The sequence below is a fragment of the Castor canadensis genome, chromosome 1 (assembly GCF_047511655.1).
Source record: "Castor canadensis chromosome 1, mCasCan1.hap1v2, whole genome shotgun sequence".
NCBI lineage: Eukaryota > Metazoa > Chordata > Mammalia > Rodentia > Castoridae > Castor > Castor canadensis.
Genome location: NC_133386.1, coordinates 25,578,734 through 25,592,376, shown reverse-complemented (window position 1 = coordinate 25,592,376; position 13,643 = coordinate 25,578,734). Strand labels below are relative to the sequence as shown.

The following is a 13,643-nucleotide window of genomic DNA, read 5'->3' as shown; positions in this document are numbered from 1 at the left end:
AAAAGGGTCTACACAGACTCTGGGAATCTGATATTCACATAGAGATAAGAATTAAAATCCAAAATGACTGGGAACTCTAAGAAACACAGGAAGAACTACATGAAGAATCAGAAAGGAAGTAAGCAGCTTTCTGTCTCTGTAAGTTCTTCAGAAATTTTACATTACTAGTCTCTCTTTACATGCTCATACCTGGGCATTGTGACAAAAGGATACTCAGTACATGCCAAAAGTGAGAGGACAAAGATGCTTCTGTTCTTCACATAGCTTTTAGTGGATGGTGAAGCCCCTGCAGACAAATCTCTGGCTATCCTTCTCCCGATCTCACAGGATAAGGTTATGTGTAACATAGAACTTTGGGGTGAGCAGGTAGGACACAACTCAACTGTGCTTCTGGATGGTGCTTTAAAATCCTTTTGGTACTGGCAATAAGGCCACACATTTATTACTTAAGCAGACTCTTACTATTCTCACGGTTTAGCTATGAAAAGGACTATGTTAAACTTATATTGCAAAGAAATTATCAGTTCTTTTTAGAAAAAAAAATAAATCAGGGTTCCTCGTTTTTCTGTTTAAGTTAGAAATAACCAATAACATGTCTTTTACATAACCAACAGGTAACCTAACAGCCTTCAGAGAACAAAGTAATTTGTGCTTGGTTCTAAATAATTTTAAATATTAACATGCATCAAGACATTTTATACTTTTTATTGGCAGTAATACTGACCTTTGACGAGTTACATTGCTCCCGATCTGCTCTGGGTCAGAAGTAAAAGAGTCTGAACTACTGTAACCATCTGCTGATAAATGGGATATATCCTATTTAATAATAATCATTTCTTTACTTTTTGCTCTATCTACCCCAAACAAATATAAGTGATAGATTTACTTCAAATCAGATATTCAAAGATTACTAATAGGCGAACAGTTCATCCCAGTGTTACTAACTGTAAAAAACTAAATATCAACAAACAAGCCATACATATCTATACAGTACACAAAATAAGTTATAGTCTAGAAAAATATTTAATGATACAGAAATATTAAAAATAAGTAAAAAATAGTATATATATTATTTTTAAAAAGTAACTATAGATTGAGCATCCCTTATAAAAAATGCTTAGGGCCAGAAATGTTTCAGGTTTCCATTTTTTGGGTTTTTTTTTTAATTACTTGTACTTGGGAGTTAGAGGCAGGAGAATCACAAGTTCCAGGCCACCCTGGGCTACAAAGTGAGATCCTGTCTCAAATTAAAAAAAAAAAAAAGCATGCGTGTATGTGTGTGTGTGTATAAAATGAGTATCTTGGGAGATAGGACCCAAGTTGAAACACAAAATTCATCTGTGTTTCATATATACTTTGTATACATAACCTAAAGGTGATTTTGTACAGTATTTTTAATGTGCCTTTGTTTTGACTATGATCTGTCACATGAGGTCAGATGTGGAATTTTCCACTTTGTGGTGTCATTTCAGTGCTCAAAAAGTTTGGGATTTTGAGGCAGTTCAGATTTTGGATTTTCAGATTAGGGTTGCTGACTCTGTATTATCAATGTACAGAATGAGGAATAAAGTTGACAATGAACTTGTTAGGCACAGTCATTTGCAAAATATTGAGAATACGAATAATTACTTTCTTGGTTTTGCTTATTACATATCTGCAAAGTGCAAATTGTTTTATAATGGGAAAAGTCAATTAAAGAAAAATTAGAAATATTTTAAATAAAGATAACTAATTTAAAAGGTATTAATGTGAAAAATAAAATATGACATGGAATAAAATTTGCTTAAATAATAAAATTTATAATATTAGCCAGAGGTCCCCAATTTTCCTTCAGAGAAAAAAACCTCAATTTCAATTTCTTTAAAGTCTTAGAATCCCAGAAATTAACTAACAGTTGTGATGGAATAAAAAATAATTTAAAAAAAACCTCTCGGGGCAGGGGGAAGAGGAGGAATAACTGAGGGGATGACCAAACGGGGTTACCCTATAAGCATATATGGAAATGTCACAATGAAACATTCTGTACAACTATTACATACTAATAAAAACATTTAAAAAACAAAAAAATACCTGTGGGAACATTCTGAAGGAATACTATACATATTCTCAAGAGTTATAAACTGAAGGGGCTGGCTATTTGATTTAGTGTCATTTAAAAACTTAGCCCTTTCCCTTTTCTTGTGAAATAACAAAATTGGCTGGTAAAAGAATGATGCTAAAATGAACATATTTCCACTCGGATTTACTAACAGAAATCTCAAGTTTTAGATCTCCAAAACTAAATTCTTATTCTTTCTCCACAAACCAACCTGCTCTTACCACAGCCTTCTTCATCTCCCAGTAGCAGAGGCCAAAACCCCTGTACTCACCCTTGACTCCTCTCCTATATCCTGTTCTAAACAGGTAAACAAACCCTTTAGTCTATTCTTATGCAATGTACAAAACACAGTCCCAACTCTGGCCACATCTCAGCACTTCTACCGCTTCCACTCTAGACCAAGCTACATCTTCTTTTCCTGAATTATTCTAACTGTCTCTGCCTGTTTCAATACTTATCACTAGAAAAGCTAGAGTGACCCTGTTAAAAAGAAAGGTCAGATCATGTCAATCCTCCATTCAAATCTGTCTAATACCTTTTTTATCTCACTCAGAAAAAGTAAGTCTTACATAGCTCCTTGTTACTATGCTTCCAATTGCTACCTCTGCTTGCCAAACTTGCTAACTACTTCTATTCCAGGAGTCTGCTTGCTGTTCCAGTGGAAGCAAATTCCCTGTTTAAGGCTTTTACATTTGCTATTCCCTGTGCCTTACTTATCCTTTCCTCAGAGTGCACCTTCTCAGCCACTTTAAATTTTAATTCAAATGTCATCTTTTAGTAAGGCCTTCTTTGATCACCTTATTTAAAATTGCATTCCTTCTCCTCTTTACTGCCTTATTTTTATCCATAGAGCTAATTACCATCTAATATAAGAATTACTTTTCTTATCTTCCTTATATAATGTAAACTCTATATAGCCAAAGATTTTTTCTCTTTTGTTTACTGCTAATATTACCACTGCCTAGAACAGAATATGGCACATAGTATCCAATACATTGGTTTATTGAATGAATACATCACCAATGTTTTGTGAGAAAGAAAGGAAAGTGCTCCTGGGAAAGAGCCAATGGACCAAGCTGGGAGGGAGGAACAGGAGGCCTGCCTTGAAGCAGGTGGCAATGATGGGTGGCCATTTACTCAGAAAAGGGGTAGCAGGTTTAAAAGACTTGACTATCCTTTACATTATTCAGTGCAGACAGTACTAAACAGCTATACATCTGAATTATCCAGATTCTAAGTTCAGACTTAATAAACTTCAAATGGGAGACGTGACACTATCATTTACTTACCTACAGTATTTCCAGAAGCAAATTTCACTGATGAATTTATTTTATTTTCTTCTGAAAGGTCAGATGGTTTCACAAGTAATGGGCTAGTGGGATTAGTATGATCTAGTAGAGAATTAACAGGTAAAAATACAAGATATAGGCATTTGAATTGATAAATTCATTAAAACTCGGATGTAAGACTTCATTTAGATATTCCAAAGAAGTGGCAGGTAAACCCACGATATATAAGGCAACATAACATTTTTTTAAAAACACAAATGCAAACCTGTTGGTATAGAATTTTTGTTATCTGCCATAATAGAAGGTGCCTTATAATGAAAAACTTTTTTTTCGCATTTTCATTTTTCTAATCTTATACCTGTAGTACAATTAAAAAAAACACCACATATATGGGCTATAAAAATAATTTATGATCTGACTTATACAAAAAATAAAATTACATTTGAGAAACATTAACTAAAACTTTTAGTCTAAAATAAGGGGAAATTCCAAGAGTTCAAGTAAAGCATACAATTTACTAAATTTATATGATGGTCAAAATTTATTTTAAAATATACCTCTTCGATAAGGGCAAAATAGTTTCTGCTGGGTATTGAGGGGGTGGGGGGAGAGGGAGGGGGCAGAGTGGGTGGTAAGGGAGGGGGTGGGGACAGGGGGGAGAAATGACCCAAGCACTGTATGCACATATGAATAATAAAATAAAAAAAAAATAAATATACCTCTTCAGTTAAAGACTGAACATACTTTAAATATAAAAATCACAATATTGACCATAAAAACCTAGAGACACATCACATTTTCAAATGCCCTTATTTTAAAACTTTATCATTTAAAATGAATACTTTCCTCTTATAACTGCAACATAAACAACATGTGCATGCGCACACACACAACTGAAGATAGTACCAGACTAAATAAGTAATCACCACTAATAATAATAAAAAAGTAACAAGTATGAAAGAAGTGAGTCCTCATAGAATAATTACTTAGGCATTTTAGCTGGAAGCTGAACTAAAATACTAGCCAACCACAGCTCCCTTACCACTGCCAGTTCTTTTAAGTTCCATTTCCTGCATGTGGATTTTGCTTGGAGTCATACGAATGGGGACTGGATGAACAATAGCAGTATCCTAGAGAAAAGCGGGAGTAAATGCATGATTTGTATTAAAAATGCCAGGCTAACATCACAGAATTATCAAAACTGGTGGATAGATCTTTTCATTCATTAAGGCAGACATGAAAATAAATTTCGTAACATTGAAAGCTCTAGAATTTTATTCAATAATCAAGTTTGCTATACATGCTGAATAGTATGATTTTCTGAAGTTCATTTTAAATTGAGTGATTAAAGATTTGCATGAAAAATGCTCTTTCTTATAAAAACACAGCTCAAGACAATATTCAAAAGCAAAGTGTGAAAATGACTTAATGAAATTATAAAAGTGTTAACTTTGAGGTAAAATGAACTACTTCATGAAAACTCAAAGACTAAGTAAAAGAATGAAGACTTATTTCTACTACACTGTTCAAGAAAATCTGATGCTTTTTCCACCTTTAAAACAAAAATAATTAGATGCCTATTTATTGTAATAGTAGGTACAATACATATGTTCTACAGATTAGTTCAAATTGTTTAGATTTGTCTCAAAATTTAGCGTAAAACTTCCACAAAGGAATCCTTTATTGAGAGAAAATAGTTAAGACTCTCACTATAACATGCTTATTTTATCCTTACAAAATGAAGCTTAGTGCCTTAGTTTACCATGCTAAGTTCTTCTCAACCTGGTTTCAGCTACATTCTTTTGTCTCCGACACGCCCCTGTGTATGTGTACCCTTTACCATCCTTACACTGAACAAGCCCTCTCATGGTATTCTCTCTGCTTTTGTTAACTATCTTCAGTCAATGCTTGGCATAGAAACTTAACTTTTTTTGTGTGAAAACTTTCCCAAATACCCTGGGGGTTGAGTTAGCCAGTCAACCCTTTGCCTACAGCTTTGCCATCTTTTACTCCTAGAGAATATCATAGATATCTCACAGAGGTACCACCAAACCAAGCTTACTGGCTATAATTAGCAATCAAGCTAACTCTCCTCATATGCTGAATTTATCAGAATTTCTTCTGCACCCAAGGTCAAGCATAAATCACAGCAAAGATGAGCATGTTACATTTCTCACCAGTCTAGAATTTCTCTGGTGTTTTGACTTAAATACACTCTAAACAAGCAGATTCTACCAGAAGAATTCTATTATTAACTGTTTGATAAGCAGTTCATGAAAAGAAATCAAGCTTCTGGAAATGAGGTCATCAGAATTTCAATTTCATCATAACTCCCACAGCCTAACAACCAACGCCCTCAGAATATACTGAGGTCACTGCACTGGGTAATGGGTGTCACTAAGTGCTACCAGAACAGTTTGAAACTTGTCGTAGACTTTATTCTATTGAGCAAATGGCTAATTATCACAATTTAGTTTATTTTAATATTCCTTAAATATTTCTAATCCTGAAAGATATGTTAGATCCACATTATGACTATAATTTTCTTTTCCTCCTAGGTGGGTCTCCGTTAGTCTGAATGGGTCTTATTTACTTACTTAAAAACCCTTATTTAAATAATCCTTACCAAGGATCATCTGGGACTGTGGCTATAGGTTGTGTGCTCTGTGGATAGGCAATATTTCAGGCAAGTGTAAAAAGAAGGTAAAGAAATTCAGGTATGGCAGAGACCTGGTGTGGCAGTGCATGCCTATAATGCCAGGAATTTGGAAGGAAGATGCAGGAGGATGGAGAATTAGGCCAGCTCAGGCAAAGTTAGTGAGACCCTAGCTCAAAAACAAAATACAAGCTGGGTGCTGGTGGCTCACACCTGTAATCCTAGCTACCTGGGAGGCTGAGATTGGGAGGATCATGGTTTGAGACCAGCCTGTGCAAACAATTTGTGAGACTCCCAGCTCCAAAATATGTGAAGCAAAATGGACTGGAGGTGTGGCTCATGCAGTAGAGCACCTGCTTTGCAAGCACAAAGTCCTGAGTTCAAACCCCAGTCCCACCAAAAAAACCAAAACCAAAACCAAACCAAACCAAAACACAAGAGGGCTAAGAGAAAGCAGAGCATTCTTCTAAATTTTTAAAGTGAAATTACAGATTGGAGAACAAAGTTCAGATTTACATTTGCCACCATAAAAGAAAAAAGATATTTCTAGTTATCAGGTTATAAATATTTGTCAATTGTATGGATTAAATTCAGAAGTACAAATTCAAGTTTAAAATGCCAGTTATTAACCATTCTTTATTTTCTAGTGCCTCTTGCCACGAGAGGTAACAAAGGGAAGTACTGAGACGTATCATTTTAAACACTGGAGGTGGCACTCGTAAGGTTGTACTTTATTTCTAAGCAAGAAAAACATTATTATTAAGCTAAATATTTCTACATCTCCCAGTCAGGAGTCAATTTTTTTTTTTTTTTTTTTTTTGCCGCTGAGTTCTAAACTTTTATATATAATGTTCTTGCCTGGTCTGACAAAGAGACTACATGTAATTATTTTCACTGTCTTGTAGAGGTTAGAGAATAGAAATTTCTTTATGGCTAATTTAAACCTTCCTTCCCATAAAATACTTTCATTAAGTAAATAAAATTAACCAAGCTGTATAATAACTAGGAGAAAGGAACAATAAAGATACAAAACTTAAAGCTTGAAACTTAAAGGCAAAATTTTTAGTTTGCAGAACTTTTTGGTTCCCAAGAGGTCTTAACTATGCTGCTAATAAGAAGCAAACACTTCAAATGCTGGCTTTTTATTTCTTTATTTTTCAGAGATTAAAATCAAAGATAAATGCTTTAAATGTAGTGAGAAAAGAGAAGCAAAAGGTACAGGTGATCTACATTGTAATTGGCCCTTGAATATTAATAAACTATAAAACAAATATTTAAAATGCCTATACATTATGTTTGAATTTAATGACTATTAACAGCATCCTCTATATTTCAAAGACACAAATTCTTTTAAAATTATAAGACACATAAAAATCTATTAATTTAAACCACTGTTATCTTTAAATGCCATTTCTCCAAAATTCATGCAAAAAGATAAGATCATTTTAACATTAATTAGTAAATGCTGGCTGTCTTTGATCAGAAACATCTAAAAAGAATGCCTTGGGTTACTTTCTCCACATCTTCCCACTCAGCTCACTTTAAAACACCCACTTTTACATTCTTCTTCTCTTCCTACTTCTGCTTTTGTTTTTGGAAAGTGCTTTTAGCAAGTCCTTTTTAACAGAAAAAGCAGAGACATAAACATCGAGAAGAATGATTTGTACTAAGGTTTTGAAGTTTTCAAATAATTTGAGGAACAGGTGGGGCATATATGAAATTATCTCTATGGTGCTAAAATTTATTTTTAAAATTAGGATATGAACTTTGCAGCATTTTCAAAATAACACAGTAAATCACAAGACGACAAGACAGATCCTCCCTTGCACAAGAGGAATCTTTTTTTTTTTGCAGTACTGGGTTTGAACTCTGGGCTTCATGCTTTCTACTGCTTGAGCCCTGCCTCCAGCAATAAGAGGAATCTTTGACCTATAGCTCAGTATTGTTTCTCTAAACTTGATCTGCTCTAACAAAACTCAACATACAAAAAAAGATATATCATTGATGGTAGTAAAAAAGTGATACTGCATAAATATTTACATACAGAGTACGTATTACATGATGTGTAAGCATACAAATATTTACATGTCACTACACTGAAATAAGCGATACATGTTTAACAAAACATACACTTAATTGGCAAATGATAGCATGGTTATTAAACAAACCAATTGTCACAAAATGCTTCTTTAGACACATGTACCAGATTTTAAAACATACAGTTTTCTCTCACCAAAATAACTAGAAAATACAAGGAATAGCAAAAAACGTTCTTTCCACCATTAAGCACACAGAAATTGAAAAGCCTGCCAACATTTCCCTCTAGGCACTACACTGAATCATGCATATCAGCTAAAAACCACAACGAATGGAAATTGGGTTAATAAAATTAATTTCAAACAAGCAAGCTAAGTGATTGACTTACAGGATCAGCTGGTGCAATGTTAGAATCAAATTGGGTCAGAGTTTGTGAGCTTGAAGAGCGTTCACTAAATGTCTCCCACTGCTGAACAGACAGAGGAGAGACAAGTCAGCATGATGAGAAAGATGGAGTAAAAGATCACCGGAGAAGATTTAGCAAAGTAATTCAGAGGTTGCACTGCAAGTTGTGTTTCATAGGTCTAACAAAATTCTGTAGTTTCTAATTTTCCATAAACATTTTACACTTATCTATGCTGGGTCAGCTTGTAATGTAAGGTGAGCAACTTCACAATCAATGTATAGTGATAATTTTTTTTCAACAATCTGTATGGAAGAGATTCAAATCCTTACAGAATTAAACTCAAAACACCATACAGGAACAGAGTAAGTTATATAAATGGCCACCAAGTAAAAATGTAAAGAGGTCTGTCTTGACTTGAAGAAAGAATAATGTCAAACCCTTCTTTTAAAATTCAAATGTTAAATCACTGATTTGGTGATGTTAATGAAACAATGTTTTGATTGAAACAAAGCAAGTCAGTGTGACTTGCCAGTGCGACCCCTGAAAGATGATTCTATTATGTTCGTGCACGTATTTTATACAAATGCATAGGTATTTAATAAAATGTAATTGAAATAAAATGCAAGAAATTCTGGAATTAATATATGTTTGAGCTTATGTCAATCTGGAGCAAGTCAACCCCTGCAATCAGCACTATAAGCAGGGCCATGCCAGATCACAAGACAGAACTGCCAGTCAGGCAAACCCCTCCCCATGCTAGAAAAATCAGAATGCGGCCACAATGAAAGCGAATCAAGCATCTGAGTATGAGTTATATGTACAGAAGATGCGTATGGAATACTACTTCTCTAAAAAGAGGTACACAAAGAAATATCATACCTCTTAAAATAGGTGGAGTGATAAGTCAACATTAATTATAGTAAATTCCGTTTGTTTTAGAGATTTTAGTAATAAATATAGAATGTTTACATAACACTTCTATTAAAATTATCACTTAAATCTGATTCTTAAAAATTATCAGTTGTCCCCTGAAGAGGGAAGAACATCTACACATACACAATATATACACAAATGTTTACACAAAGACATGACTACCCCATTAACCAAGGTCCTTTTTATAATCGGTTTGAGAAAGTATCCATTTTTATGCTTCAAAGTTCAACTTAATATTTAAAATAGTGATACTCAATGTGGAGAGACATGTAGAAATTGGATATTAGCAAATGAGGGCACTGTTGAAAGTTACCTACAAAAATAGCTAATACAATCATTCAGCAACTTTTCCTACAGTTTAGATTAATATGAAAATTAAAAGACTATGACATGCTGATGGATTCAAAATCTTTCATGAATAAAAGCCCACAATAATTCACTTTGTTATCATGGGACATCACTTTGGGGAAGTGACTCATACAAAATTTGATAATATGTTTGTTTTTCAATAGCTATTATTGCAAGGATTCAGAAGAAATTTTTAAAATCCTAATTACCTAACTGTGGAAAAAGATTTACATGAAGATTGTCCTGATGAAGACTATGTTTGGGTGGTGTGAAGTTTAGTATGGCTTTGCCAGATTTATGTAAGCTACCTGGAGGGCAGACAGCCTCATCTTCGTGACTGTAGTGTAATGCTTAAGAGCAGCAGGCTCTGGAACCAGACTACTAGAATCCTAGTTGAGCTGGGCATACTTGGGAAAGTTATATAACCTCTGTGTGCTTGTTTGACTATCTCTATATGAATTTAATAAAACTTACATCAAGGTGTGTTGTGAGGATTTAAGGACTTAACATACGTCAGGAGTTTTTGAACAGAACTAGCATATCAAAAATGTTCAATACACATTAGGAATTAATGTTACTGTTATCCCCTACAGGGTTTCATCCATATCCACAGGTATCGAACAAGTACACATTGAAAGAAAATCAGTGCTTTGTGGGAGACAAAATGTAATCTAAATTTCATTTACTAAGTAGATATGTCTTAAAAATTTAATGTTTCAATTTTTATACCTATGAGAAAAAGATATGTATGACCGTATTACCAAATACTATCAAATAAAACTTTGTAGGAGTATTCAGTAGGGAGAATGCAACTACTAGAGTCAGACTTGAAAACCGATGTTTATCTAGTCTTTAATGACCCTACACAAGTCCATTAATGAGCAAGGAGTTTAGAAGTGAGATGCTTTAGAGTTACTGCCACTAATAAATACTCTTAATCTGATGTTGTTTTTTAAAATACGAAAGAAAGGTAAGTGCAATAAAGAGTAGTTTCAAAACACTGACCCTATACTACTCTCCATAAGCCTCCTCTGCTAGCAAATTCTTCCAAGGCTTAATCTCTCCCTCTACAGAAACATGTAAGTTAATGGGTTGCATCTAATGGTTGAACAGATGGTATAATGCTTTAGTGTTTCAGACACAGGCATCATGCCTGTGTGAGGTCTTTATTAAGCTGCAAGCAGTGTAAAACTGCTAGTCACTTCTATTTTCCAACTGCCCAAAAGTAACTAGTGTCTCTTTAATTCAGCACATTTCAGGCTTTAGAAGACATGGAAAATACATAAGCTTACTTTCCCTGAAAGGTAACATTTTTGTATCACTACCTAAAGGCCATACAAAAACTCTTAAGGACAAAACAAGTAATAAAAGAAAAAGAGTTTGCAAATGGAGGTCCTCCGAGGACTAAAGTATAAGAGGGGAGGCCTCAGCAGGTATCTTAGGAGAGGTAAGGTCTCAGACCCCTTTCCCTTTTTCTAATTGGAGTGGCCCTTTTATTGTTTTGTAGAAGAGAATTCCAAAGTACTTGAGGAGCAGTGCATTTGTCCCAAATTCTGTTTTACATACAGTTTGCTTATATTTAATGTGGTAAAACCACTTCATTTTGTATCCAATAACACTAATGATAAATAGTTGGGGTTGTAGGAAATACTTTTTTTCATGTGGAAAGCTAGACTTTTCTCATATCACTTCCAATGGTACAATTTCAAATGTATTATCACATACCATCCTTATAGCACTGAAAGGGCAGTGTGATTCAGTGCACATGCCAACTGACTATATACCGAAGGATTTGTGTTTAAAGTCTTAGATTGTGAACCTTCCTGAATATCAGATTGTTGCCAAGTCATTCACTCTGACTTCCAGCTTCAAGCATGTGCCCCATATGCTTGGGGGTGAATGATAGAAACCAGTAATAGTAAATGTACTCTGAAAGCCCCCAAAAGTCACATAATCATAAACATTTACTTATTACAGTATTAGTGATATGGTCTCTCAACTGTGCATGTGGGCTGTAAGAGTTCTATGTTGAAATCACCCTATTTGGAATGTCTTACCTTAAAAAAGTTAATTTAAGCAAAGAAAAGGGAAACTGTGCTAACCTCACTGCTCTGATTCAGCTCAGGCCACGTCTGGTTTAGTGATGGCATTGATGGTGACTTGCTTGGAGGTGCTTCAGCAGGAGAACCCGAATAACCTACCTCACCTGGTTGATCCCCAACATCTGAAATTGGAAAATAGAAATTTTCTTTTAGCAACATATCCTAGTTTGCAATATTTACTTATAAAAAAGGTAACAGATGATTTTCATAGACAGCAATTAATAATCTGAATTTCCTTTCCTTGTGTTCATAAAGAAAATATTTTAACAACCAGACATACTTACTCATACTACTTATGGTCTACCCGAAACCATAGCTTCCTACCTTTTCATGAAAATAAAAGCTAGATAGGAATAATCAGAAGGAAGGTTGGCACCTGGAGTGACACACTTTGAGTCATAATTTTGAAATGAGGAATGGGTATGTGCCAGTTTCCCAAAGCATATTCCATGAAATAGTACTTATTACTATTAGGGTAACTTTGAAAAAATTAGGTTGTCTGCTAAAATAAGTTTGGGGACACTGTAATTTCCTAGTGGAAGCATCTCCTTGCACAGTGCACATCAAGACTTGTGATATCCCAGAGTAAGTAAGCTTTGTTTAAAATCACGTTTTCCCAACACAGAAGCTTGTCATCAATAAAATTCTTCAATATTCTCTTGAGATATACTTTAGGAATTGCTGACTCCTACTAATTCATTCACATTTTCTCTATAGATCTTCCTTGTTGCCAAAAAGCTGTACAGCAAATTTAGTCCCCAGCCATGCACAAAAAGCAGTCACTGAGCCCACATGAAACTTAAACTTTTTTTTTTTAAAGCGCTGAGGATTGGCTCCAGGGCCTCTGTCTGCTAAGCACATGCTCTAACACTGAGCTATACCCTCAGCCCTGAAAATTAAACTTTTACTTATCATTATGCTCACTGGCATTCAGTCTTAAATGAGAAAGCTACAAATTCATGCTACTATTTCAAAACAATGTTTTTTGTTTTTGTTTTGGTGGTACTGGGGTTTGAATGCAGGGTTTCATGTTTACTAGGCAGGTACTATACTGTTTCAGCCAAAATGTATTTTAAAGAATTTTGAAGTATCATATTCTTGTTTTAATTATATGCAAGACTTAAAGTATCTCTAAAATTACACTTAAAAAGAACTTCAATGGTAACTAAATTTTCATTCTCTTTTTTTCTCTATTTGGTCATGGGCAAGGTGGAAAAAATAGTACCTGAGTTTCTCCATCAGAAAGAAAGACACTTGCCATTAAATGCTAGCATTGTACATAGGATATCTAAAAAGTCATATAATGTAACCTAGCCACATACAGCTCTTAACCTTTCAAACTTGTCATAAATCTTCCAAGTTTTAGTGCCTAACATAGGTTCCAATATACAGTAGTAATTACTGAATAAGTTGTTCTTTAGGTTCCTCCTCCTTTACTATCGTTTTCTCAAAACCACAACTACTGATAGTTAAAAAATTTTTCAAGATTTTCCTTCTGCCTGTTCTGTTACAGACCTTGCTAGTAATATTTCCCTGTTACTTACCCTGATGTTATACCTTTGTAATTACGCCACACTGCGAGTTCTAGTTTATAGCGCAGCATCACATTTGGACTAGTTTTGTACTGTGAGATCAGGTGTTGTTTCGATGTCTTTCTTAGCCCTACACCTTTGTAATGCGCATCAGGGCAGTGTAGCGCCAACAGACATAGAAAGACTTCAGACAGTGTTATATAAAGATCTCTGAAGTCCAAGCTCTTAAGGAACTAGTGGAA

At 34.5% G+C, this 13,643-nt stretch overlaps 1 protein-coding gene across 12 annotated transcripts in view; it reads right to left on the bottom strand.

Moving 5' to 3' along the window:
* Reps1 (RALBP1 associated Eps domain containing 1) overlaps positions 1-13,643 on the bottom strand; it is a 76,410-nt gene that overhangs the window by 11,439 nt on the left and 51,328 nt on the right. For 4 of the 12 annotated variants that reach the window (XM_020174485.2, XM_020174483.2, XM_074073536.1 and 1 more), the window contains 5 exons: positions 11,870-11,991; positions 8,469-8,549; positions 4,430-4,517; positions 3,388-3,489; positions 725-797 (listed from right to left, as the gene is read on the bottom strand). In XM_020174485.2, coding sequence (XP_020030074.1) covers positions 725-797; positions 3,388-3,489; positions 4,430-4,517; positions 8,469-8,549; positions 11,870-11,991 — 466 coding nt within the window. The remainder of the gene's footprint in view (positions 1-724; positions 798-3,387; positions 3,490-4,429; positions 4,518-8,468; positions 8,550-11,869; positions 11,992-13,643) is intronic. The other 8 variants (XM_074073505.1, XM_074073491.1, XM_020174484.2 and 5 more) reach the window with 5 other exon arrangements.